Below are 27,871 nucleotides of genomic sequence, written 5' to 3'. Positions count from 1 at the left end.
GAGCCCCGCCTGGATGCCGAGAGCCGCTAAGGCGGGGTGGCGACGCCGGGAGCCTGCGCTCCGGGGCACGGGGGCGGGGTGGGGGCGGGGAGCGGCCCTGGCCCAGGAGCCTGGCTGCGGCGGGGACCCGGCGGGGTGGGGCTGCCGTTTGCAGAGCGTCCGGCAGGGGTCTGCCCGCCGCCGGCCCGGCCCCTCCTCCGAGCAGCTGCCACAGCCCGAGGTAATCTCGGCCCCGCGCTAGGGGCGCGCGGGGCGGGGGCCATGTGGGGGGACAGCTGCGGCTCCGCGGAGGGGAGGGGGACGGACCCCGGGCTGCAGGAGGTGGCGCCGCGGGGCTGGACTCCCGAGAATGCCCTCCGGGGCCGCCGCGTGGGGTGGGGCCACCCGGCCCTGCAACTCGAGCTGCTGCCCCTGGTTAAAAATACCCCCTGTCCCGTCCTCCCCCTCCGCTCCCCCGCGCTGCCCTGGCGTCCGGGCCCCAGCCCTTCCCACCCAGATAGGCGCTGGCCCCTCCCCGGGGACTACTCTGCCTTTGACTAATTTGTCCTCTCGCGGAGTTGGCCCAGCGTCTGCGGAGGAGGGCCGAGGAGATACCGTGAATTAGAGAGATCGTCGGAGAAGGTGCCCGGAGAGGAGGGCGGAGAGGAAGCGGGGTGGAAGCCCGAGGAGAAGGAGGAGGAGAAGGGAGGGGCGGAGGGGGGCGGGGAGGAGCGCTCTTCCTGGTTGGGCCCTGTCCTCAGTTGCCACCCGGGAAGCCAGAGCAGGGACCGCAGCGACCCCCCAACACTCCTCCCCCAGGTAAGGAGGGTGAGGCCGGCCCGGCGTTCCCCCAGCTTGGCCTGGATCCCGGCTGCGGGGCTGCCTTCCCCCCGGGCTCTCAGAGTGCCTGCGACGGGGCGGGGGCTCGGGAACCGCAAGGCTCCGGAGCCCGCCCCAGGCTGCGTTCCTCACGGTCTCCAGGGGCTGGGCTGGGGGCTGGCGGGAGGGGAAAGGACTGAGGCCGAGCCTCCCTGATCCTTCAATCCGTCTCAGGAGCCTGGGGAGGGGAACCCCGGACTGCCTGGACTTATCAGCCCCCAAGCTGGCAAAGGGGCCAGTGCCTAGGAGCTTGGCTAGTCTGGGGAGAGAGGCATTCAAAGAGTACTTGCCTCGGGGTCTCCCACCTTCCTCGTTCCTTGTGCTATTATCTCGGACCCCTCCCTTCCCCACCTGACTGGCTGACCGCAGGCCTGCAGACCCAGGACAATGGGAGTCTGGGAACGGAGAGGTGGTAGCATTGGGTGAGGGTAGGGAAATGATGGCCAGCGCACCTAGGGGATGGGAAGCCCCCTCTGGTGGATTCTGGGAGCAGAGAGGTATGGCTGCCGGCCCTAATTTAGTGAGGAGGTGGGGAAACCACAGGCTTGGGGAGAAAGGAGGGCAGCGGGCCAGAGAGCAGTGTTAGCAGATAGGAGCCCCAGCTCTAGTCCTGGGAAGGCCAGGGTTCTGAGCAGGGCCCCTCTGTCCCACAGGATGGCCGAGGAGTTCATCACTCCGGTGTACTGCACCGGGGTGTCTGCACAAGTGCAGAAGCAGCGGGCCAAGGAGCTGGGCCTGGGCCGCCATGAAAATGCCATCAAGTACCTGGGCCAGGATTACGAGCAGCTGCGGGTTCACTGCCTGCAAAGAGGGGCCCTTTTCCGTGACGAGGCTTTCCCCCCAGTGCCCCAGAGCCTGGGCTTCAAGGAGCTGGGCCCCAACTCCTCCAAAACCTATGGCATCAAGTGGAAGCGTCCCACGGTGAGAGGGGCCACCCTGGATGGGACTCAGTTTACCTCCTTCCTGAGTGAGGAGTGGGAATAGGACGCCAGGTCCCTAGAGTGGGGTCTGGGATGGCTGGGCTCCAGTTTCTAGGAGGGGCTGGCCCAGAGACAGGACTCTGGGTTTCTTGCAGGAGCTGTTCTCAAACCCCCAGTTCATCGTGGATGGAGCCACCCGCACGGACATCTGCCAGGGCGCACTGGGTAGGCCCTGGGGGATCCCGAGTGTGTTTTGCGTAGTAGTTCCCTGTGCCCGTTCCTTCCTGCTCCGCCTCAGCCTCTCCCTCCTGCAAGCCCGAGCAGGCTCTGGCTCTCAGTGCTGGGGCTGGTTTGCCCAGATTCCTGGGTCTTTTCTGTAAGTTGAGGGGCACCCTGTCCGGGGAGTCCCAGGTTCTCCCCAGTATGGCACTCACTGGGCAAAGATGGGTACAGTAGACCTGACGGGGATCCTTCCCATCCCAGGGGACTGTTGGCTCCTGGCTGCCATCGCCTCCCTTACCCTCAATGACACCCTCCTGCACCGAGTAGTTCCACATGGCCAAAGCTTCCAGGATGGCTACGCTGGCATCTTCCATTTCCAGGTGAGGAGCCCCACATGCACCTTGGACAAGGAGTGGGGCGGTGAGGGAGAGAGGGGTAGCAGGCAACGGAGATGGGCGGGGGACCCTGAAGTTAGGGTGGCGCGGGGCCACACCTTGCAGGGCCAGCTCCCCGCACCCCCCCCCCACCCCCCAGAAAGTATGTGACCTCTTGATTCCATCTCAGGTCTGTCATGTGTGAGAATCTGTCATGTGTGAAACGGTTGGGCAGGTATTTCAGCTGGCAGTTTTCCTGGCTGGTTGTGCACACTGGAGAAAAGAAAGTGCTTAGAGAAAATTCTCTGGGTTATGTCCTACGGGACAAATCCTTTCCCTCCTCAGGGTCTCGGTTTCCCTGTCTGAGAAATAGTGTTCTGCTGGGGAAAATCGGCTGTCACTTGTGGTCATCTACACCCTTGGCCTCAGTCTCCCCCCGACCCCCTCACCCCCAACTCCTCCTGCACTCTGTCAGTCTCCAGCCACTGAGAGCCCTGCGGAAAAGAAAGACTCTGGATAAAGTTTATTTAAACCAGCTTTTCCTGATGCTCTTTGCGCACAGGGCCCACTTTTCAAATTACACCGATGAATTCTCAGTAGGCTCGTTTTGGGAAAGAGACATGCCCAGCAACCCTGGATGAGAACCTCTGGCGCCGGTGTCCTCTCCTACCTTCTGGTCAGGGAGCGCCTTGCCCTACTTCATCCTCACCCGCCTTGGCGCATTTGGCTTCACTTGGCGGGACCCACAGTGCGAGGCGAACTACTGTGGCCAAGTGCGGCACCTGCCAGCGCTGGCCTGCAGGGGCGTGGCCTCGCTGCCCTTTCCCCACCCTCTCCTCTTACTCCTCCAATCCGTTCCTCCACGGCCTCTGATTGGCCCGTTCACTTTCTCCATGGTGCTGTGGGCGCACCTCCTCCCTTTTGCCCCATTGTTTTGCACACTCACGGCCCCCAGTGCTGTAGCACAGAGTCACTTATGGCCTGGGATGGCGGGAAGTCCTTCCCCCACTGGGAAACTTGCCTTTCAAGGCATCTTTGAAGCAAGCCCGTGATTGTGGGAATCCTGTCCACCTTGTGGTTGAAGGATCTGGATCCTGCATCTTCATTCCACACCAATTTACCTAGGTATCCCCATCCCCCTACACACACACACACACACACACACACACACACACACACACACACACCCTCATTTTCATTCCACATCTAATTTACCTAGGTATCCCCACTCCCTACACACACACACACCCACACACACCCTGGCCTAGAATGGTGGGGAGGGGGAAAGTCTGGGGTCATGGTAGGGCCCAGCAGAGCCAAGGTCCAAGGGCTTTGCAACGTCTCTGTACCTGAAGAGGCAACTTGGTCTGTTTCAAAAATATGAACAATGCTGCCTTACAAGTGTTGCCTGCCTAATCTTGTTTAGTTTTCCCATTAGGAAGGCATTATTGTTCCCTTTTGTGGAGGGGGAAACAGGCTCAGCGAGGACGACCTGCTCAGATCCTGTGTCTAGGATGCGTGGCCTAGAATCAGGTATCTAGTGAGTGGCAGAGCTGCTGAGGCCTGACCTCAGGCCCGAGGGATCTCAAAGCAGGGATTCACTGTGCCCCTCCTCCCCCAGCTGTGGCAGTTTGGTGAGTGGGTGGATGTGGTGGTGGATGACCTGCTGCCCACCAAGGACGGGAAGCTGGTGTTTGTGCACTCTGCCCAAGGCAACGAGTTCTGGAGCGCCCTGCTGGAGAAGGCCTATGCCAAGTGAGTGGGGGCCCAGGGACAGCTCCAGGCCACGCCTGGGTTGGGGGTCCTGCTTGGTGCAGAATGGTGACCTGGGCCGCCCACAGGGTGAACGGCAGCTACGAGGCCCTCTCAGGAGGCAGCACGTCTGAGGGCTTTGAGGACTTCACCGGCGGAGTCACCGAGTGGTACGAGCTGCGGAAGGCGCCCAGCGACCTCTACAACATCATCCTCAAGGCCCTGGAGCGTGGCTCCCTGCTGGGCTGCTCCATCGATGTAAGTGCCTCCCCCATCCTGGGACCTGAGTCTCCTAGCGGTTCCTTCTCTCTACTCAGCCCAGCCTCAGACTTGCCACGGGCTTGGCTCCAGACCCTGTCCTTTGCCTCACACCATCCCTGGATCCTCAGCCAGCCTGGCTCATCACCTCAGTCCTGTCCTCCACCTCCATGCCTGGCTTCCTCCTGGTTCCCAAAACCTCAGACTTCAGCATGTTCTCCAACTTCCTCTTTCCTGTCATCTGAGGCCATGCCTGTGCGCTGTCCAGTTCACAGCCTGGCCTCAGCTCCTCCCGAGTCCCAGTTCCTGTGGGCCCCAGACTTCCCATTTGTTCCTTCAGTTGCTCTCTGTTCCCCGACTTATCTTCAGACCTCCCTCATCCTTGATCTCGGCCTCCACCGCCACCATCACTGCATTCTTCACTCTAACCCCGCTGCCGCGCTCTTCCCCAGCCCTACCCGACTCTAGTCTCTGCTCACCCCTCTTCTCTGCCTCCCTGAGTCCCTCCACATGAGGTCCTCTGAGGACCTCGTGGCTCCTGGGTGAGGGGAGAGGCTTTGCATGGCTGTATGTTTGTGTTCACGCATGTGTGCCCAGGGTCTGGCCAGCTCTGGCCAGAAGCAGTGTCAGTGGGGTGCACACCCCCCCTCACCAGCAGTATCATTGGTGGAGTAGCCAGCAGCTCCCCCTTCCAGGGACTGAGATGGGGTCAGGGGTCCTGCCCATCACTCCCAGTAACTGTGGGTGTATGCAAGGGAAAGCCAAGACTCGGGGCTCATCTCCTGAATGGGGGTGGGGACAGCGGCTGCAGCCCATGTGTCTTTCTGCAGATCTCCAGCATTCTGGACATGGAGGCTGTCACCTTCAAGAAGCTAGTGAAGGGCCACGCCTACTCTGTGACCGGGGCCAAGCAGGTACTGCCCCAGGTGGAGGTCTTCCCCAAAGGGTGGTTCCAGCCTCCTTGCCTCTCTGGCCTGTGGCCAAGGCTGTGGGAGAGGCCGACTCTCCCTGTGACCTTCAGCAGCACCTTCCTATCTCCCAGGGACTCTCGCCCAAAGATGGTTATCTTGTCCCTCCCTGATTTACTGTACTTTGTGTGTAGAGCTGCTTCTCTCAGCAGTTTATGCCCAGACAGGCTTCTCAGCTGTGCTTCCAACGGTGGGTGCTGGGTGCTGAGCTGGGTTCTGTGAGGATGAGGTGGCGGGAAGGGGTGTTAAAATGTGTGCCAGAAGCAGGCGCTGACGTGAGCTCTGGGGAACAGGTGAACTACCAGGGCCAGATGGTGAACCTGATCCGGATGCGGAACCCCTGGGGCGAGGTGGAGTGGACAGGAGCCTGGAGTGACGGGTGAGGGTCCATGGAGGCTGGCCGGGGAGGCCTGGGAAGACTCTTCAGTGCCACTGGCATTTCTGCTGGGGTCTCTGCCATCCCACAGTGGACTCAGGCTTGAACAGAGGGGCCCATCTGCGTGTGACTGGGTCTGGGGACTGCCCTGGCAAAGCTCAGGCTGTGCGTGCAGGCGGCTGTGCCCACCTACCAGCATCCTCGGGGCGTCTGAGCTGGCCCTCATAAGATAACCCCTGGGACTGGGGTCTCTGGACTTGCCCTTGTGGAGGCCTCCTGACCTGGGCCAGGGAAGGACAGGCCCCAGGGATAGAGGCTGGGCAGGTCAGTGGCCGCCAGCCCCTGGCAGTGCCGTTTTCCTGCAGCTCCTCGGAGTGGAACGGCGTGGACCCTTACATGCGGGAGCAGCTCCGGGTCAAGATGGAGGATGGGGAGTTCTGGTGAGCAGCCCCCTCCTCAGTCTGAGTGGGCACCCCAGCTCCCAACCCCACCCCCCCGAAAACCAGCTGTGCCATGTCTCTTGATGCCTTGACTGGGCATCCTGGTTCACTCTCACCTCGACCCCCCAGGATGTCATTCCGAGACTTCATGCGTGAATTCACCCGCCTGGAGATCTGCAACCTGACACCCGATGCGCTCAAGAGCCAGAGGTTCCGCAACTGGAACACCACCCTGTACGAGGGCACCTGGCGGCGGGGGAGCACCGCGGGGGGCTGCCGCAACTACCCAGGTGACCTGGGGAGTGGGGTCCTGGGCCCTGCTGCCCTGGACAAGACATATCTTCTCTCTGAGCCTGTTTCCTCACCTGTAAGATAGGGGTAGTTGTACTTGTTTTGCAAATTTGCTTTGAGGATGAAAAAGTGTGAATTCCCAAGAGCCACCTTTGACTGCCTTGCTGGAGCCTGAGCTCAGGGTGCGGACAGAGGAGACTTCCTTGCTGTCCGGCCACCTCCTGTCACTCCTCCTTCCGGGCCTTCCTCCTGGCCCGCTGTCTCCCTCCTTGGTCCTTCTGTCGCCTTTCCCTGGGGTCCATGGGCATCCTTCCTCTCCCACCCTGCCTTCTCTTCTTAACAGGTTTAGCATCCTCATCCTCCCCAGGTTGGAGTCAGCATTTTAATGCTGTCCCTGCAAACACTCAAGTTTCTTGGCTCCTAGCTCCCTCTGGTCCTCTTACCTGGCACAACCATAATCCTAATTGAACCCTCGACCGGCTCCAGAGCCGCTGACTGGGCCTGGAGAGAGTTCACACACTTCGGGCAGTATTCGGAGGAGGCAATGGCACCCCACTCCAGTACTCTTGCCTGGAAAATCCCATGGACGGAGGAGCCTGGAAGGCTGCAGTCCATGGGGTCACTGAGGGTCGGAGACGACTGAGCGACTTCACTTTCGCTTTTCACTTTCATGCATTGGAGAAGGAAATGGCAACCCACTCCAGTGTTCTTGCCTGGAGAATCCCAGGGACAGGGGAGCCTGGTGGGCTGCCGTCTATGGGGTCGCACAGAGTCGGACATGACTGAAGCGACTTAGCAGCAGCAGCAGCAGTCTCTCCTCAGACGTGCCGCCACTGTCACTGTTTTCCGACCTCACAGGACACCCATCGTAGTCCCACCTCCAAGGCCCCCAGCCTGTCTGGACCTGTGCCCGTCTTTACTGCCTTCCTGCCTGAGACAGTGGCGGAACTGTCCCCACTCAGGGGCACCCCGCCCCCCACCTCTGCTCTAGACCCCATTCTCCCTCGGGCTCCTTCACCCGTCGCCTCTCGCTCCGGGGCACAAGGGAGAATTGCCTGCCTCTGGAACCCACTTCCCCGCTCATTTCTCTGCTCCCCTTCAAAGTCAAGTTTCTCAAGATGGCCAGCTTCCCCCTTTCCTTCCTCACTAAGTTCAGTGCTTAACCCGCTCCAGTCCACCTTGCGTCCCCACCATGCTGCTGCGGCTGCTCCTTGTCCGCTTTGGTTTTGCCAAATCCACCACCGCTGCTCTCTTCGCATGTCCTGCCTCCTCCAGCAGTTCTCAGCCTGGCTCCCAGCCCTCTGTGTTCAAGCATTCTTCTCCCTCGCAGGAATCTCATTTCAGTTCTTCCCCAGATGACCACTGTTCGCGGTACCGTTTTCTGAGAAGCCTGTCCTTTCCCTGCAGGTCCAGCCCTGTCATAGAGTTCCCACGTAGCTGGGTCCGTTTCTGAGTTGCCTTTCCATCCCTCGGCCTGTCTCTTTGCTACTGCCGCGTTGGTTTAGTTGCTATGGATTTGTACGTCCTGCGGACTTTGCTGTGGTCCAGTGGTTAAGACTGCTTCCAGTGTAGGGAGTGCATGTTTGATTCCTGGCTGTGGAACTGAGATTTATAAATCCTGCAATTGGACGGGATGAATTCCTTCTTCAAGCGTCTCTTAGCTCCTCTTGCTCTTTGCTTCTGGTTTTCTTTTTTTGGTTTTGTTTTATCTGTGTGAATTTCAGGATCAGTTTACCAAGTCCTACAAAAAGCCCTTTTGAGATTTTAATTTGGAATTGCATAGACTATATAGACCAATTTGGGGAGAATTGACATCTTTCCAATTTTATTCTTCTTATCCAAGAATGTGCTATGTCTCTTTATTTTGGTCTTTAGTGTCTTTCAATAAAATTTTATAATTTTCATTGTAAAGGGCTTATACCTCTGTTGAGATTTGTTCCTAGATACTCTTATCATCTTGTTGCTGTTGTAAATGGTATCTCTTTTTAAATGACATCTGCCAGGTCATTGCTGATACTGTAGTATGCAGCTGACCTTTTAAAGTTTATTCTACATCTGGCAAGCTTGTTAAACTGTAATGAATTTTACTCATTTTTCTGTATTCTTTTTGGTTTTCTAACTGACAGTATAGCATCTGCCAATAATGATAAATTTGTTTCTTTTCCAATGCTTATAACTTTTGTTGCATATTCATTCTTGTTTAATGTGCTGGCCAGGCTTGCTGCATGCCCACTAGCACTCACTATGTTCTGGTCTTACCCTTCTCTCAAAAGGAAAAGTTTTTACTATTAAACGTTGACTGTAGATTTCATCACTAAAAACTTTTCTACTTTAAGTTTTTTTTTTGTGTGTGTATGCACCTTTTATCAGAGTAATGAAACTTAATGTTATGAAATAACTTTATTATTAGAATTAGCTGTTTTAAATTACCTGTTAAAACAATAAGTTACATTGATCACTTTTCTCATATTAAATTAACCTTACATTCCTGAGATAAAACAACAGAGTAATGATATAAATTTTTTATACAATAATTTTACATCCACGTTCATGAGTGAGGTCTGCCAGTAGTTTTCTTTTCTCATGCTTACTTTATCTAGTTTTGATATGGGTGCTGTATTTGGCTGGCAAAGTGAACTGGGAAATGTTCTGTCTTTTCCTGTTTTTCTGGAAGAGTTTGCATAAGATGGGGATGATTTCTTGCTTGAATGTTCGGTGGAACAGGTCTAGAAAACTACCAGGCCTGCTCTTTTATTTAAAGATTAACTTTTGATATTGAGTATCTTTTATGGTCATTAAATTTTTCAGATCTTCTACTTCCTCTTGAAAATATTTTGAGGAGTTTTATTTTCTAGGAGTTCATCCTTTGCATCTGGTTTTCTCCATTATTAACATGAAGTTATCCTTAATATACTATACCTCATCTGTAATGATAACATCTCTTTTATTCATTGTCTCTTTTGTCTTTATTAATCCTGTGAGGGGTTTGTCAATATAAGTCTTTAAAATAAAATGATTTTTTACTTTATTCTTATAGTATTTTTTTCCCATATTATGAATCTTTCTTGCTTGTTGTTTCATTCATCTGCTTTCTTTGGATTTATTTTTAGAATTTATTTTATGACGTTTTTTCCTTCCAGTTTTATTGTGATATATTGACATTCAGCATTGTATAAGATGTACAGCATAAATAATGATTTGGTTTACATACATCATAAAACAATGGCCACAATAAGTTTAGTGAATATCCATCATATCATATAGATACAATATTAAAGAAATAGAAAAAAATGTATTTTTTCCTTATGATGAGAACTCTTAGGCTCTTAGAATGTACTCTCTTAGCAACTTTGAGATCTAACATACAGCAGTGCTCTATTTATCATGTTATACATTGTATCCCTAGTATTTATTCATTTTATATCTGGAAATGTGTACCTTTTGACCACCTTCATCCAATTCTCTCTGCCTCTACCCCTCGCCACTGATTACCACGAATGTGATCTCCTGTGAGTTTCTCCCATTCAGTAGGCAGTCTTTTTATTTTGTTGCTAGTTTCCTTTGCTGTGCAGAAACTTTTCAGTTTGATGTAGTCCCTTTTGTTTATTTTTGCTTTTGTTTCCCTTGCCTGAGGAGGCGGATCCAAAATAATATTACTAAGACCGATGTCGAAGAGTGTATTATCTGCGGCTTCTTCTAGAAGTTTTATAGTTTCAGGTCTTACATTTAAATCTTTATTCCATTTTGAGTTTATTTTTGTATATGGTGTGAGAAAATAGTTGCGTTTTGTTTTTTTTGCATGTAGCTCTCCAGATTTCCTAACATCATTTATTGAAGAGGCTGTCTTTTCCTCATTGTGTATTCTTGACTCCTTTGTCATAGATTAATTGCCCATATAGGTGTGGGTTCATTTCTTGGCTCTCTGTTCTGTTCCATTGATCTGTGTGTCTGTTTTTATACCAGTATCATATTGTTTGTTTGTTTGTTTGTTTAAAGAACCCAAATAAATCCTTTATTCTTATGAGCTGTTTTCTCTATTTTTTTGGCTGACAATTCATGGTGTCCAAAGTGGGATACAAAGCAACCCGTGCATACTGTTTTGATTACTGTAGCTTTGTAGTATAGCTTGAAGTAAGACAGTGTGCTACCTCCAGTTTGGTTCTTCTTTCTTAATATTGTTTTGGCTATTCAAGATCTTTGTGTTTCCACATGAATCTTAGAATTATTTGTTCTAGGCCAGTGAAAAATACCATTAGTATTTTAATAAGGATTGCATTGAATCTGTTAGATTGTCTTGGGTAGTATGGTCATTTTAACAGTATTAATTCTTCTAGTCCACGAGCATGGTATAGCTTTCCATTTGTTTGTGTCCTCTTCAATTTCTTTCATCAGTGTCTTGCAGTTTTCCGAGAATAGGTCTTTTACCTTCTTAGTCAGATTTATTCCTAGGTATTTTATTCTTTTTGATGTAATTGTCATTTTATAACTTCTTAAATCAGATTCTTACTTCATTAATTTTTTTCTGTATGTACCTTTGAGTTATACAATTTTAATATATAATGTTTTTAAGAATTGTAATATAATTTGCATTCTATAAAATTTACACTTTTAATGGGTACAATTCAGTGGTTTTTTAATATATTCACAATGCTGTATAATCATCACCATTACCTAACTCCAGAACATTTTCACTACCTGCAAAAGAAATCTTATATCCATTAGTAGTCACTCCCTAACCTTCTCATTCACCAACCCTTGGTGACCACTAATTTAATTTTGTCTTTATAGATTTGCTGTTCTGGACATTTCATAAAAATGGAATCATGCAATATGTGGCCTTTGGTGCCTAGCTTTTTCCCCTGAGCATTGTGTTTTCAAAGGTCATCCATGTTGCAGCATGATCAATACTTCATTTCATTTTTAAGGTTGAATAATATTCCATGACGTGGATATACCACATTTTGCTTATTCATTCTTCAGTTGATGAATTATTTTCAGTTTGGGGGTATTGTGAGTAAGCTGCTCTGAATACTTATGTACATGTGTTTGTATGAGCAAGTGTTCTCTTAGGTCTACAAGTAGGAGTGAATTTTTAGGTTGTATGGTGACTCCATGTTTACCTTTCTGAGAAACTGATCTGGTTTCCAAAGTGGCAGCACTGTTTACATTCCTCCTATCAGTGCATGAGGGTTCCAATTTCTCCACATCCTTGTTTTCTTTCCACATCCTTGTTAACACTTATTGTCCACCTTTTTTCTGATAGCCATCCTGGCTGCTATAAAGTGGTATCACATTGCAGTTTTAATTTGCATTTCCATAGTGACTAATAATGTTTAGTATATTTTCATGTATTTATTGGCCATTTGTGTATCTTTTCTGGGATGTCTATTCTAATCATTTGCCCATTTTTAGATTGGGTGTTTGTCTTCTCATATATTCTTCATATATATATTTATATATTCTAGATATGAGCCTTATGAGGTAGATGGTTTGTATGTATTTTCTCCCTTTCTGTTTCTGTTCTCTCTTTTCATTTTCTTGATAGTGTTTTTGAAGCACCAAAGTTTTAAATTTTGACGATGTCCAATCTTCTATTTTTTCTTTTATTGCTCATGCTTTTGGTGTCATAGCTAAGAATCCATTGCCAAATCCAAGGTCATTTATCTTTGCATTTTCTTCTAAGAGCATTATGATTTTAGCTCTTATATTTAGGTGTTGATCTATTTTGAGTTAGTTTTTGTTTATGGTATGGGATAGGTGCCCAATTTAGTTCTTCTGATTATGGAAATCCAGCTGTCCTAGGATATGTTGAAAAGACTATTCCTTATGCATTGAATGATCTTGTCACCCAGTGGTCAAAAATCATTTGGCCATTTAGGTATGGATTTACTTTTGGTCTCTCAGTTCTATTCTTTTAGTCTACGTATCTGTTTATGCTTATTCCAATATCACACCAATTTGATTATTTTAGCTTTGTAGTGAGTTTTGAAATCAGGAGGTATGAGTCTTCCAACTTTGCTCTTTTTCAAGATTATTTTAGCTTCTGGGCCCCTTAAAATTCCACATAAATTTGAGGATCTGCTTTTCACTTCTGTGAGAATTTTGATAAGAATTGCATTGAATCTGTGGATTACTTTGAGTATTATATCTTTTGACTTTTCTATGTCTTTTTTAATTTGTTTCATCAAAGTTTTGTAATTTTCAGTGTATAAGTCTTTCAATTCCTTGGTGAAATTTATTCTTAGGTATTTTATAGCTTGGGATGCTGTTATAAAGATATTATTTTCTTAATTTCCTCTTTGGATTTTTTTTCATTGTTGGTGTATAGAAACACAACTGTTTTTTGTGTCCTGATGTAATCTGCAACTTCACTGAATTTGTTATTAATTCTAATATTCTAATTTTTCAGGCTTTTCCATACAGGATCATGTCATTTGCAAGTAGAGATAGTTTTTTTCTTCATTTTAAATTTGATTACTTTTTCTTTTTCTTGACTAATTGATCTAGCTAGAATTTGCAGTACAATGTTGAATAATAGTGATGTAAGTAGGCATCTTGTCCTGATCTTGGGGAGAAAGCTTTCATTTTTTTTCACCACTGAATGTATTACTTAAATGCTCTTAAATGCCCTTTTTCTTATTGAGGAAGTTCTCTTTTATTCCTAAATTTATGTATGTTCTTGTCATGAATTTGTGTTGGATTTTCTAAAGTGGCTTTTCTGTCTCAATTGAGATGGTCATGTATTTTTTTTCCCCTTTGTCCTATTGTGATATATTACACTGGTTGATTTTCTTATATTCAACTGTTCTCACATTCTTGGAATAAATCTTCCATAGTATGTAATCTTTTTAATAAACTGTTGGATTTGGTTTACTAGTATTTGTTGATGGAGAAGGCAATGGCACCCCACTCCAGTACTCTTGCCTGGAAAATCCCATGGATGGAGGAGCCTGGTAGGCTGCAGTCCATGGGGTCGCTGAGTGTTGGACACAACTGAGCAACTTCACTTTCACTTTTCACTTTCATGCATTGGAGAAGGCAATGGCAGCCCACTCCAGTGTTCTTGCCTGGAGAATCCCAGGGACAGGGGAGCCTGGTGGACTGCCATCCATGGGGTTGCACAGAGTTGGACACGACTAAAGTGACTTAGCAGCAGCAGCAACAGCAGTATTTGTTGAGGATTTTTATATTGTTATTCATGAGTGATACCGGTCTAAAATTTTCTTTTCTTATGATGTTTTTATCTGGCTTTGGTGTCAAGGTAATGCTGCCCCATAGAATGAGTTTATCTCAAAGAAATAGTAATGTAAATGAGAAATCACATACGATAGTAATTAAAACACTGTGTACCTATTTTAAAAAAGAACTCAAAACAACAACCTAGTTTTCTACCTTAAGGAACTAGTAAATGGGCAAACTAAACCCAAGGCAAGCAGAAGAGCCAAATAAATGAAATAGAGAAACAACAGAGAAAAATCAATGAAGCCAACAGTTGGCCGGCCCTGTGCAGTGGAAACGTGGCATCCTAACCACTGGATTGCCAGGGAATTCCCTATTTTATTGTTGATTTATAATTTAATTTCCTTGTATTCAGGAAATATGATCTATATAGATCATAACTTTGAAATAAACAGAAGCTGGTACAATGGCCCAGCGTGAGTATTCACGTGTTCTTAAAAAGGCTGGTGAACACTTTTCTGTTGTGTACTGTATGCTGAGCACTTCTGTAAATATTTAAAATATAATCTACTTAACTTTCACACTGACCCTATGAGGGATATACTATATTATCATTATTTACAGATAAAGAAAGTGAGGCACAGAGAAATTAAATAGCTTACCAAAGTCACTAGTAAGTGGCTGAGCTGGGATTTAACCCCATCTGGAGTGTTTTCTTCACAGGCCTATTCGCTTGACTGTTCTCTGAATGTTAGAGGGAATCTTCTACAATTGTTCACCCTATCAAACTTACTGACTATTTTGTCTGCTTAATCTATCAATTACTGGAAAAGGGATAATAAACATCTCACACCACCCTGTTGGCATTGCCAATTTCTCCCTTTATTTTTGTCAATTATTTTTCTTTACAAATATTGAGCTATGATTTTAGGTGAATCAAGTTTAAAATTGTTTTAAGTTCCTAGTGAGTTAAACTTTTTTTTTATTTTCCAGTGCCCACCTTCATCTTAATAATTCTTTTTACTTTGAAGTCTGTTTCAGTCTGTGTGACTATGCTGTTCCAGTTTTCTGTTGATTACTGTTTTTGTGGTATGTCTTGTTACACTCTTTGATGTCTGATCTTTCTATAGCTCAGTGTTTTAGTTATCTCTTATAAATAGCATATGACTTTTTTAATGGTCAGATTTGCAAAACATTGTCCTTTGATTGGAAAATTTAATCCATTTACATTCATAGTGTTACTGATATATTTGTATTTATTTCAGCAGACTTACTATGCATTTTCTGTTCATCCCTCCTGCCTTCCAAAAGTGCCTTCTTTTGGAGTGAGTTTTTTTCTTTTCTGTCTGCTAGTTTTTCCCTCTATGAGTTTGGAAGATATAAGAGCTTGCTTAATAAGTTCCAAAGTTAGTTGATCAGTATCTTTACCCTCTACCTGAACAGTATAAAGTATAAAGACCTGAAAATGTTCCAGCTGGATCACATCCTGTCTTTGTTCAATATGCTGTCTTTAGCTAGTATTTTAATCCTTAACTATTTCCTTCCTGTCCTAAAGTAAGCACCATCATCATCCCCATTATTTGATATAATCCATGTTTGTTTGAGTACCCACATAATATTAGTGTTTTTGCTCGCCATACTCAGACCTTTCACCTGAGATCTTTTTCTGTCTGTCTGCAATATATCCTTCTGAATTTCTTTTAGTGAGGGTCTTTGGTACTACATTTTCTCAGGACTTGTGTAAAATGCCTTTGTGATGTGCTCATTCTTGATGATTCTCTGGATGCTGAGTCTTGAGTCGACATCACTCTCACCTCCCTGGAGATGCTGCCACTCTTCCCTCTGCTGCCACTGTTACTGTATGAGTCTGGAATCTCCTCATCTACCGTGTCTTCTGAAGTGTCTGTCTTTCCTCTTTTAAGTTTGTTTCTTTGATATTCTGCAATTAGACAATGATGTGTTGAGTTGGGGATTCTGGTTTGGATTTGTTGAGCTCCCTGTATATGAAGGTTGGTGTCGTTCAGCAATTCTAGATGATTCTTAGCCGTGCCCTTTGAGAATACCCTTTTCCTAGTCTCTTTATTTTCTGCCTTGAGAATGCCAATCCAATGTAAGCTAGACCTCCTCGGTCAATCCTCTAGATCTCTTAACATCTCTTAAATGGCCCTCCTCTGAATCTCCCTAGATTGCATTCCGGGTAGTTTCTTTAGATCCACTCTCAATTCACTTGAATTTTCTTTTTTGCAGTTGGTTAATCTTCCCAACAAATACTTAATTTCACTTGAAAAATTCATTTCTGGAAGTGTTAGTGGCTTTTTTCTAATCTGTTCATTCTTGCTTATATAGTCCAGCTTCTCATTTATTTCTTCAAACGTAGTAAGCTTAGTCTTTCATAGTCCATGTCCGATAATGTCAGTGTCTGAAGTCTTGGCAAGTTGTTTTCCATCCATCGTGGCTGGTCAGTCTCAGCCAGAATGAGGTTTATCCAGTGAAGCTGCTTGTTCTCAGCCTTGAGAGGTTTTTGGCTTATTTGACCTAGAAGTATGTGGGAGTTCTTTGAGTTCTTGGATGAAGTTAAGTTCCTCGAGTGTTTCTGCCAGTCACACCTAGGATACTCCAAAGCCATGACTCTGAAAAATAAATTGTCTCCTTAAGTTTTTTTTTTCTTTTACCTCATGGGCAGCGTGAATTAAAACTGCAAGCTCATGAGAAGGCTGCTTTTGGTTGTAAATTCTCAGAGAATGCTTTCCTTCCTCCCAGTGGTTTTATTTTCTTTCATACTTCCGCTGCGGGCATTCCTCACAGAGCTTCCAGTTTTATTGCTGGGATCTCCGGTCAGACTTTGTCTCCTGCCCCTGTGCCCAGGCAGGACTCAAGGTCTCTGTGAGTCCACAGAAGTCCTTTGGCATTATTTACCTTTCATGGCTCCCAGTTTCCATTTTTTTAAAATAGCTTTATTGAGATAAAATTCAGATACCATATATTTCACCCATTTTACAGTGTAAAATCCAGTGTGGCCTTTACTGTATTCATAGAGTTGTGTACCCATTATCACATCAATTGTAGAACATTTTCATTACCCCCAAAGAAGCCCTGCACAGCCCTGGCTGTTACTCCCAAGTCATTTCTCCCCCTTATTTCTATCCTACCGCTAATCTACTTTCTGTCTCGTATGGATGTGCTTGTTCCAGAAAGTAATTCCATACAAATGGAGCCATACAACCTGTGCTCCTTGGTGACCGGCTTCTTTCACTTCGCATAATGTCTTCAGTGTTCATCCATGGTATACAGCATGTGTCCGGACTCCATTCCTATTTTGAATAATATTCCATTATTTGGTTATATCACATTTTGTTTAAATTGGGTTGCTTCTATCATTTGTCAGTTATAAACAATGCTACTTTGAACAGTCACATACAAGTTTTTTGTGTGGACATATGTTGTCATTTGGAGAAGGCAATGGCAACCCACTCCAGTCTTCTTGCCTGGAGAATCCCGTGGACAGAGGAACCTGGTGGGCTACAGTCCAAGGTGCGGCAAAGAGTTGGAGGCGACCGAAGAGCCTTAGCACACATGTAGGTGTAAGAAACTGGAGGTTCCTAGGATGACAGTGGAAACTACTTTAGAAAAGATGGTCTGAGGAAAGACTTTCTGGCTGAGACAAAAAGTACTTTTCGTTTTATAGAACTTTTGTAGAGGGGCTTCCCTCATAGCTCAGTCGGTAAAGAATCTGCCTGCAATGCAGGAGACCCGGGTTTGATTCCGGGGTTGGGAAGATCCCCTGGAGAAGGAAGTGGCAACCCACTCCAGTATTCTTGCCTGGAGAATCCCATGGCCAGGGGAGCTTGGCAGGCTACAGTCCACGGGGTCGCAAGAGTCAGACATGACTTAGCGGCTAAACCACCACCACACGTTGTCATTAGTCTTGGAGATACATACGTATATGTACGTATATATACACACACCTACATACATATTCCTAGGAGTGGGATCACGGGGTCACGTGGTAATTCTATGTTAAACCATTTGAGTAACCACCAGATTATTATGGAAAGTAATTGTACCATTTTATGTTCCTACCAGCTGTACGTGAGGTTCTGATTTCTCTACACCCTCACTTATGATCTATCTTCTTGATTAATGTTCATTTGGTGTGTAGGGGAGGGAATGCTGGACTTAATGGTGCCTTTAAAAGGAGGTTTTGTATTTTCTGCCCAGCACTTTGTTCTTCTAGTCGGGGGGGGATGGTTCAGGCAGCTGAATTACTAAACAGCCAGAAATGCAAGGCTCCCTCAGCCCTGTGGCTCCCCTGCAGACCCTCTTTCTTTGCCCCTGCTCCAAGTCACTGTCTACACAGCAGCCACCTTCTAAAACCCTAATCCAATCATGCCCCTCCCAGTACAGACCTGTCAGGGGGCCTTTCTTACTCTTTGATTCAATCCACACTTCTTACCTCTGTCACCATCCCAGATCCCCTTTGCTCACTGGAGCCCCCGCTGTGGGTCTTTTTTCTCTCTCTGCCTTGTCCTGCTTCCCAGGCCTTCTTCTTCAGGTCTCAGCTCACAGGTCACCTGGAGGATTCCTTCCCTGCCCAACTCCAGCTTGCTCTCTTTGTAACTGTCCCATTGCCTAACCTGACTTGCTCGCGCTTTGCCTCCTTCTGGAATGTGAGCTCCTGAGGCAGGGACTTCGTGTGTCCCCTCTGCACACATGGCACTTGGCACACGGTGGACCCAGTGATATTTGTTGAATGAACACATGGAGGAGGGAAGGCTTGATGGGAGGCTGCTCTCCTCCGCCTCTCTGCTGATCCCTGCCTCTCTACCTCCTGCAGCCACTTTCTGGGTGAACCCCCAGTTCAAGATCCGGCTGGAGGAGACGGATGACCCGGACCCCGACAACTACGGGGGTCGCGAGTCAGGCTGCAGCTTCCTGCTCGCCCTCATGCAGAAGCACCGCCGTCGGGAGCGCCGTTTCGGCCGTGACATGGAGACCATAGGCTTCGCTGTCTACGAGGTGAGCAGGCAGATTGCGCGGAATGCAGCAGAGAAAGCGGCCTCCCGGCCAGCTCTGCCAGGGGGTGCCAGGGGGTCTCTGGAGGACTTGGTGACACCTGCCAATCATGGTTCAGCTGGGGCCAGTCACACCCCTGAGGTACACAGTCCTAAACCTGACCTTGGGGAGGCACCTGCTGAGGCCCTCCACCAGAACTAAGGCAGCCAGGGGCCTAAAATTCTTCCCAGGAGGCGGATAGTGAGTGAGGAAAATGTTTAGCCAGGAGAAGGGAAGATCCTGAGATTCTTCTCCCTGTCCTCGGAGGCCAGCAGGCTGCTCTTGGGCAGACCTCTGGCTTAGCTGACGCCTGGGACACAGACCTCCTGGCTCAGTTTCAGAAAGAAGTGGGCAAGTGGTCTGCCCTGGAGGAGTAGTGAGCTCCCCATCTGCGAAGTATGTAAGCGGATGCTGGCCATGGAGGACCCTGCTACATACTCTGTATTCGTGACAGACAGACACTTCTGGATCTCCCTGGTCGGGGTAAAGGACAGTCACAGCCTCTGCCCAGGCCCACAGCCCCCTGACAGCAAACTGGTATGGATGTCTGATGTCCCGGGACTGGAGGACTTTGCAGTTGGCCCTGCAGGGGGCAATCCTGGAGACTCCAGTTCAGAGCTGAGGTGCAGGGCATTCCAGGGACCAAGAGGGCCCCGCCTGGGGCCCTTCTCTGGCATGAAAACAGGTCTGAGGCAACAGCAGCCCCAGGCCCATCCCTAACCCTCCTGGTCTCCCCATCCTGTCCTTTTCATCTGAAGAACTCTGGGCCCCTGTGTGGCACACACCACACCCCCTGCCCCTGGGCCAAGCGTGTATCTCTAACTCCCCTCATTTCTCTGCAGGTCCCTCCGGAGGTAGGTGTGGCACCTGACTCACCTGGATTTACACACCCTTGAACACACGTGGCCCGATGCTGCCCAGAGGGAGCAGGACAGCGGCACGCCCACACGTAGAGAGCTAAGACGCCACCTCCCCTGGGGGCTCACACAGTGCCCCCACCCCCTGCCCGCTCTTCAGTGGGCAGAGCAAACACTGTCCTCCTGTGTGTCAGAGCAGGTAACAAGTCAGGAGGCTGGATTTGAAGCTTGACCCTCAGCCCTGCCTGAACCACACCCACGAGGCTCTTCCTGTCTGACTCTTTACACTGAGGATATCTGGGATGCTGGTTGGGAACAGGGTAGTGGGTGGGCTGAGTGTTCTGTGCCCTTGAGCAAGTTGCTTAAGCTCTAAGCCTCATGGGCTCCCATGAGCATAAGTGAGGAGCTTGTGTAGAGGGCCCTACAGTGTCTTATATGGGAAACGCCTGGTAAGGATGATAAGAAAGTTATTTCATGGTGTCATCAGTCAGTTCAGTCGCTCAGTCACGTTCGACTCTTTGCGACCCCATGGACTGTAGCATGCCAGGCTTCCCTGTCCATCACTAGCTCCCAGAGCTTACTCAGATTCATGTCCATTGAGTCGGTGATGCCATCCAACTGTCTCATCCTCTGTTGTGCCCTTCTCCTCCCACCTTCAATCTCTTCTAATGAGTCAGTTCTTCCCATCAGGTGGCCAAAGTATTGGAGCTTCAGCATCAGTTCTTCCAATGAATATTCAGGACTGATTTCCTTTCAGATGGACTGGTTTGATCTCTTTGCAGTCCAAGGGACTCTCAAGAGTCTTCTCCAACACCACAGTTCAAAAGCATCAATTCTTTAGCACTCAGCTGTCTTTATGGTCCAATTATCACATTCATATGTGACTACTGGAAAAACCATTGCTTTGACTAGATGGACCTTTGTCAACGAAGTAATGTCTCTGCTTTTTTAATAAGCTGTCTAGGTTTGTCATAGCTTTTCCTCCAAGGAGCAAGTGTCTTTTAATTTCATGGCTGCAGTCACCATCTGCAGTGATTTTGGAGCCCAAGAAAATAGTCTGTTATTGTTTCCATTGTTTGCCCATCTATTTGCCATGAAGTGATGGGACCGGATGCCATGATCTTAGTGTTTTGAAAGTTGAGTTTTAAGCCAGTTTTTTCACTCTCATCATCAACAGGCTCTTTAGTTCCTCTTCACTTTCTGCCATTAGGGTGGTGTCATCTGCATATCTGAGGTTGTTGATATTTCTCCCCGCAGTCTTGATTCCAGCTTGTGCTTCATCCAGCCCAGCGTTTCTCATAATGTACTCTGCATATAAGTTAAATAAGCAGGGTGACAATATACAGCCTTGACGTACTCCTTTCCCAATTTTGAACCAGTCTATTGTTCGAGGTCCGGTTCTAACTGTTGCTTCTTGACCTGCATACAGATTTCTCAGGAGGTTGGTAAGGTGGTCTGGTATTCCCATCTCTTGAAGAATTTTTCAGTTTATTGTGATCCACACAGTCAAAGGCTTTGGCATAGTCAATAAAGCAGATGTTTTTCTGGAATTCTCTGGCTTTTTCTATGATCCAACAGTTGTTGGCAATTTGATCTCTGGTTCCTGTGCCTTTTCTAAATCCAGCTTGAACATCTGGAAGTTCTTGGTTCACGTACTCTTAAAACCTAGCTTGGAGAATTTTGAGCATTACTTTGCTAGCATGTGAGATGAGTACAATTGTGTGGTAGTTTGAGCATTCTTTGGCATTGCCTTTCTTTGGGATTGGAATGAAAACTGACCTTTTCCATTCCTGTGGCCACTGCTGAGTTTTCCAAATTTGCTGGCATATTGAGTGCAGCACTTTCACAGCATCGTCTTTTAGGATTTGAAATAGCTCAGCTAGAATTCTATCACCTCCACTAGCTTTGTTCGTAGTAATACTTCCTAAGGCCCACTTGACTTTGAATTCCAGGATGTCTGGCTCTAGTTGAGTGATCACACCATTGTGGGTATCTGGGTCATTAAGATCTTTTTTGTATAGTTCTTCTGTGTATTCTTGCCACCTCTTCTTAATATCTTCTGCTTCTGTTAGGTCCATACCATTTCTGTCCTTTATCGAGCCCATCTTTGCATGAAATGTTTCCTTGGTATCTCTAATTTTCTTCAATAGATCTCTAGTCTTTCCCATTCTGTTGTTTTCCTCTATTTCTTTGCACTGATCACTGAGGAAGGCTTTCTTATCTCTTCTTGCTATTCTTTGGAACTCTGCATTCAAATGGGTATATCTTTCCTTTTTTCCTTTGCCTTTCATTTCTCTTCTTTTCTTAGCTATTTGTAAAGCCTCCTCAGACAACCACTTTGCCTTTTTGCATTTGTTTTTCTTGGGGATAGTTTTGATCACTGCCTTCTGTACAATGTCACGAGCCTCTGTCCATAGTTCTTCAGGCAGTCTATCTATCAGATCTAATCCCTTGAATCTATTAGTCACTTCCAGTGTATAATCGTAAGGGATTTGATTTAGGTCATGCCTGAATGTCTAGTGGTTTTCCCTTACTGTCTGCATTCACCTCCATAGTGTCTCCTCCCCTTGCCCTTGTGCAGCAGGCAGGGCTTTTACACCCATTTTACAGATGAGGAAGCGAGCAATGTGACTCATCAGGGTTGGCAGCCTTCGGGTGACTGAACCGTGACCCAGCTCTCTGGCCCCTTGGCCAGACCCTGGAGCCTGAGGTCTGGGTCTGGGTCTGGGGGCAGCTCCGAAGGGTGGGCTGAGCTGCAGCCCCCACTTTCTCCTCCCCTCCCACCAGCTGGTGGGCCAGCCAGCCGTGCATCTGAAGCGGGACTTCTTCCTGTCCAACGCCTCCCGGGCCCGGTCCGAGCAGTTCATCAACCTGCGGGAGGTCAGCACCCGCTTCCGCCTGCCGCCTGGGGAGTACGTGGTGGTGCCCTCCACCTTTGAGCCCAACAAGGAAGGTGACTTTGTGCTGCGTTTCTTCTCAGAGAAGAGCGCAGGGACCCAGTGAGTAGAAAGCCCTCCCCTGTCTCCCCCTTTCCTCCCGCCACACCCTTGCTACCCCAACCCCCGTTGACTGGCCCCTCTCTCTCCCCACCCTCTGCAGAGAGCTGGATGACCAGGTCCAGGCCAATCTCCCCGACGAGGTACGTGCCCTGCCCCCACCCTGGGTGCACGACGGGGACCCGGGTGTCCCGTGTCTTGGTCTCTAGCCAGCAAGGCAGAGCCCCTCCTGGCAGGAGCCATACACATCCCTCACTTGCCAAGCACTTTATAGTTTGCAAAGGACTTTGCGATAGTAATGGCGCAGGGCCCCTGGGTTCTTGCTCTCTGCAGGGTCTGTGCTGAGCTGTTTACCTGGATCACCCGGTTTCCTCCATAACAACCGTGTCAGGGTGCTGTCACCGTCTCTCCTCTCAGAGGGAAACTCAGGTTCAGAGAGGTTAAGGAATTTACCCAAGGTCACGCAGCAGGGATCCAGGCTCACCCCTCATCATTGGGCTGTATTTCCACCTCCACATTTAGACCACAAGAGTTCTAGACAGGAATACAGTAGGGACTGGGTTCCCATTTTACAAATGAGGAGAGTGAGGCTCTGAAGTGAAGTGACACCTAGCTGATGAGTGCTCCCAGCCCCGCCTGCTGCTGCTGGCCACGCAGAGGCCAGGCTGGGGCGCCCCTGACCTGCTCTCCCCACCTTCCCTCTCTAGCAAGTGCTCTCAGAAGAGGAGATTGATGAGAACTTCAAGTCCCTCTTCAGACAACTGGCAGGGGAGGTAGGCTGGGCCTGGTGGCGGGTGTCTGGGGCACTGAGGGGTTTCCCCAGGGCAGGTGCCATCCTCCATCTCCCCCCAGGACATGGAGATCAGCGTCAAGGAGCTGCGGACCATCCTCAACAGGATCATCAGCAAACGTGAGCGTCCCTGGGTAGCTGTTCTCCACCCCGTGTCTGCCTCCACGCCCCCAGCCCCCATTCCTCCAGACTCCAGGATCTAGGCTTCTCCCACCCTGGGCTGAACCCAACCCCTCGGTCTTTGAGGGCAGGCACCCTCCACTGCCTTTCAGAGTCCTGCTCACCCCGCTTTTTCCTCTTAAATTCCTCTTGCCAGACCCCATTCTCTGTGCCTGAGCTCCAGGCCCTGGTGTGATTAGGAACTTAGCTGGGGAGTGGGCCAGTGGTTAAGGATCCACCTTTGATCCCTGGCCAAGGGGCAGCAAAGCCCTTGCGCTACAACTGGAGAATCCATGTGCTGCAAGGAGGATCCTGCATGCCGCAACCAAGACCCGACGCAGCCAAATAAATAAATAGATGGATATTTCAAAAAAGAAGCAGCTTAGCTAGCTGAGGGCACCTTAGGGCCAGTGTGCCAGCCCCCTTCGTCCCAGAAGGCGGGTGACAGGTGACGGGCTTCACTCCCCGTTGGGTACAACTGAAGGCAGCTGCCTTTTAGCCTTCCCTTTGCCCCCGCCTCTGACCTCTGACCTCCAACCTGTGCCCATGCTTTTCCCTCAGCCCAGAGCCCCTCTCTCCTGCTCTTCTCACCCTTCGGGACCTGAGGCAGCCCCTAGCCCTGCCGTGACCCCCTTCCCTGCATGTTTCTACTGCACTTCCTTCCCTTCTGTCTAGCACCGGTCCTGTTTACTCACATCTAATCGTGGTGTTGACGTGGCTGTTGGGTCAGCGGCTTGATTACTAGAATACTTTAAACTCCTTTTTCTGATGATAAAAACAATCCTACGCACCTCTTCAGCTAGATTTTAGATATCAGCAGACAGGAATGGTGCCTCCCTGCCCCTCTTCCCACCCAGTGCACCCAGCACGGGGCAGTCTGGGGATGCTGGTCGGGTTGAGGTGTTGAGACTGGTCTTTCTTGCAGACAAAGACCTGCGGACCACGGGCTTCAGCCTGGAGTCCTGCCGCAGCATGGTCAACCTCATGGATGTATCCTCCTGAGCAGGGCCCGGGGTTGGGTTGTCAGCATAGGAAGGGCTTGGGTTGGGATGTCGGCAGAGGAAGGGCTCTGGGTGACCTGTCCCAAGAGCAGCACAGGGAAAGGGACAGGTGTGGACAGGCCAGTTCCTTCCTGGCATCCTCCCCTTGACTGGGGGGAAAACTGAGGCGCAAGGCTGTGTCAAGTGACGGGGGAGAGCCTCGTCTACAGGTGACCCTAAGGCTGGCACTCAGAGAACACCCCTCCCAGCCTACCCCAATTCAGGCCTGGCTTTGGGCAGCTCCTGCAGCTTCTCCCCTCCCCTACCTCGGGTTTCTCTCCACGGCCAGTCTTTCCTCCCCTCAGTGCTCAGTACTCACTCACCCAGCGTCTGGTTTACGCTGTGGAGTTTTCTTCTTAACGGCCGCCCAGCGCGACGGCAATGGCAAACTGGGCCTGGTGGAGTTCAACATCCTATGGAACCGGATCCGGAATTACCTGGTAGGTGGTTCCTGCCCGCAGCACCCTCCCCTCTTCTGCAGCCTCAGTCACAGCGGGCGGCGGGCCTCTGGCTCCCAGACCGGCTATGTGGTTCCCAAGCTCTCACCCTGGCTTCTGCCCTTCTGAGCCCACGTGTCCCAGCGGCTCACCCCCTCTCCCCCGACCCTCGTTAACCCTCCACGCTGGGCGGATGGGAAGGGCTGGATGCTTGCCGAGCCCTCACCCTCTGCCCCCCACCCCAGTCCATCTTCCGGAAGTTTGACCTGGACAAGTCAGGCAGCATGAGTGCCTATGAAATGCGGATGGCCATTGAGTTTGCAGGTGAGGCCTGAGGGCGGGCAGGACCTGTGGAGCCCCCAGGAAGATGGCCCGGGTTGCTTCCCTGATAGCTCCCAGGGCAGTGGCCCACCCATGGGGCCTTGTCAGTGGGTGGGGTGGGGTTGTTGATGGCAGTGGTGGTGAAGTGATAACAAACAGCCATCTACTGCCTTTTTCTCCTGGTAACTGTTAGCATTTCCTCTTGTCCTCACTAGACTTCCCTGGTGGCTCAGAGGTTAAAGCGTCTGCCCGTAATGCGGGAGACGTGGGTTTGATCCCTGAGTTGGGAAGATCCCCTGGAGAAGGAAATGGCAACCCACCCCAGTACTCTTGCCTGGAGAATCCCTTGGACAGAGAAGCCTGATAGTCTACAGTCCATGGGGTCGCAAAGAGTCAGACACAACTTAGCGACTTCACTTCACTCACTTCACTTTGTTTCACTGCAGCCTGCGAGGATAGGGTCTTTTATTATCCCATTGAGCACAGAGAAAAGTGTCTCCTCAGAGAGGGGAAGTGACTGGCCTGGAGCCACACAGCCAGGGAGAAGTGCAGCCGGCCTCCAGGGCCTCCAATGGGAGCCGTGCAGGGCTCACCCTCACAGTCCCACTTCAGGATGAGGCCAGGGCTTTCCGAGCAGATGAAACTGGACCTGTGGGCCCTGATGGCCAGCTCCTGGGTGGGTCATTCTGGGTCCTCAAGCTTTCTCTGGGCCAGCACTTGCCCAGGACCGCCTCCCCCCATGGCGGGGCTCACTCTGCCCAGCCTTCCGTCCCCCTTCCCGCACCTCCCGGGGCCTCACCTGCTCTCCTGGGCCAGGCTTCAAGCTCAACAAGAAGCTGTACGAGCTCATTATCACCCGCTACTCGGAGCCCGACCTGGCCGTGGACTTCGACAACTTCGTGTGCTGCCTGGTGCGGCTGGAGACCATGTTCCGTGAGTGTCCCCATGGGCGCCCCCTTCCCACGAGGGTCTCGGGGAGTGGAGCTGGGGGTCCACACAGGCTGAGTGCCAGGAGATGAGGAGTATGGAGGGAACTTTGGAGGGGGCTCTGGGGCAGCAGGGGGAGGTGGAGGGTGAGGCTGGAGGTGGGGCTGGCCCTCGAACTCGTGTCTCACCGAGCCCTCCTCCCATCTCGTTTCTTGAACACACAGGGTTTTTCAAAACTCTGGACACTGATCTGGATGGAGTGGTGACCTTTGACTTGTTTAAGGTGGGATTCTCCTCTGGTTGGGTGGGGGAAGGCACTCAGGGGCAGTGGGTTTTTCTCACCCGCCCCCCACCCCGGAGGGGCTGGAGCCTGGAGCCTCAGAGTCAGCCCTGAGGCTGGCCACCTGCATCCTGCACAGACACAGCAAGGATCTCTGGTTTCTGAGGGTGGGGGCAGGAAGACCCAGGCCCCTGGAGGCCTGCACAGGAGCCAGCAGCCTGGGCTCCCAGGGGTAGAGGAGGTAAGAGTGGCCCCTTCCCCAGGAGGGTCCCTCTCCCTCCTGCCCTTGACAGAGGGAGGAGACGGCAGCCCCTGAGCCATGGAGCTGGGAGGCAGGACTTGGGGCCTCTGCCCTGGCTGACCGCTTTCTATGCCCTCTCTGTCCGGCAGTGGTTACAGCTGACCATGTTTGCATGAGACGGGGGCTCAGGCCCCCTTGCTATGCTCCTCTGCCCTCCTCGTCCGCCAAGCCATGCCTTCCTGCGACGCCACACCAGGCCACACCAGCTGCAAGTGCCTTCCTTGGAGCAGGAGGCGGCCTCGACCTCCTGTCCCCTCGCCTCTCAGCCGCCGTGTTTCATTTGCTCTGGGCAGAGCCATGGGGCCCTCCCTGCCTCCACCCGGCCCCTCCGCTCGCCAGACCAGGGAGGCAGCTTTCTCTAGTTCCTGCCTCAGGATGGGGCTCCCCGGGGAGCTGGGGGCCCCAAGCCTCCCACATCCTGACGTGTCCTCTCTCCTGCCCCCACAGGCCACCCCTCCCCCCCCTCCCCCACCTACACACTTTATAACCACTAGCTCTGCAACAGTCTGCAGTCTAGACCTGTGGAGCCCCCTCCCAGCTGGGGCCCCCTCCCCAGGACTGGGAACGCCTGTTCGTGCCTGTGCGGAAGCCAATGCTCCCCTCTGCCCCATGACCCCCTTAGCCTGTCCCTGCCAGCTGACCAGAAGCAGCCTAGCCTGGGGGGTGGTCAGGCCTTCCCTCCCTCCCTCCCTCCGCTCTCCTTTTTTATATTGGTTATTTTAAAGGGGACTCTGTGGGGACTGAGTTACAGGGATACCAGAGGCATGGGGTGGGAGGGGTCTCATGTTTACATGTGGAGAAACCCCGAACAATAAAGAAAAAGACCCCACTTTTTGTCTCTGGAGTATGTTTCTGCCTAAACCTGCTGGCCCACGAGGGTACCTTATCCTGCACCCACCCCTGCCCTGTCCTCTGTCTCCTTCCCCATCGCCCCAGTGGCTGGCACCTCTGCCCGAGTCCTGGGCATCTGGCAGGGGGTGGGGGGCGGGGATGGGACCACACTGCTGAGGTCCCACATGGCCCTGCTGGTCCTCCGTGCCCCCCTCCTCTGAGCCCTGACCCCTTCCTTCCCT

At 50.2% G+C, this 27,871-nt stretch overlaps 1 protein-coding gene across 3 annotated transcripts; it reads left to right on the top strand.

The window, feature by feature from the left end:
* Nucleotides 1-67: 67 nt before the first annotated feature.
* On the top strand, nucleotides 68-27,627 carry CAPN1 (calpain 1). Of its 3 annotated transcripts, none has more exons than XM_086384920.1 (22): nucleotides 68-220; nucleotides 1,512-1,779; nucleotides 1,934-2,003; nucleotides 2,262-2,380; nucleotides 3,996-4,129; nucleotides 4,216-4,384; nucleotides 5,215-5,298; nucleotides 5,646-5,731; nucleotides 6,094-6,168; nucleotides 6,298-6,458; nucleotides 18,473-18,654; nucleotides 19,533-19,544; nucleotides 22,335-22,546; nucleotides 22,647-22,686; nucleotides 23,251-23,316; nucleotides 23,396-23,453; nucleotides 24,418-24,482; nucleotides 24,904-24,972; nucleotides 25,215-25,293; nucleotides 26,107-26,223; nucleotides 26,442-26,500; nucleotides 26,888-27,627. In XM_086384920.1, the coding sequence occupies exons 2-22, from the start codon at nucleotides 1,513-1,515 to the stop codon at nucleotides 26,912-26,914; spliced, it is 2,151 nt and encodes a 716-aa protein (XP_086241046.1). In that variant the 5' UTR covers nucleotides 68-220; nucleotide 1,512; the 3' UTR covers nucleotides 26,915-27,627. The 3 variants fall into 3 exon arrangements, with proteins under 3 accessions (XP_086241046.1, XP_086241048.1, XP_086241047.1); XM_086384922.1 differs by having other exon boundaries at nucleotides 210-621; XM_086384921.1 differs by lacking the exon at nucleotides 68-220 and adding an exon at nucleotides 590-798.
* Nucleotides 27,628-27,871: the final 244 nt, after the last annotated feature.

Source organism: Bos grunniens, chromosome 29, assembly GCF_055505025.1.
Source record: "Bos grunniens cultivar Pamir isolate PY7600 chromosome 29, Bosgru_T2T1.0, whole genome shotgun sequence".
NCBI classification, from domain to species: Eukaryota; Metazoa; Chordata; class Mammalia; order Artiodactyla; family Bovidae; genus Bos; species Bos grunniens.
Note: the sequence above shows the minus strand (reverse complement) of the source record. Positions and strands in the feature narration are given on the sequence as shown.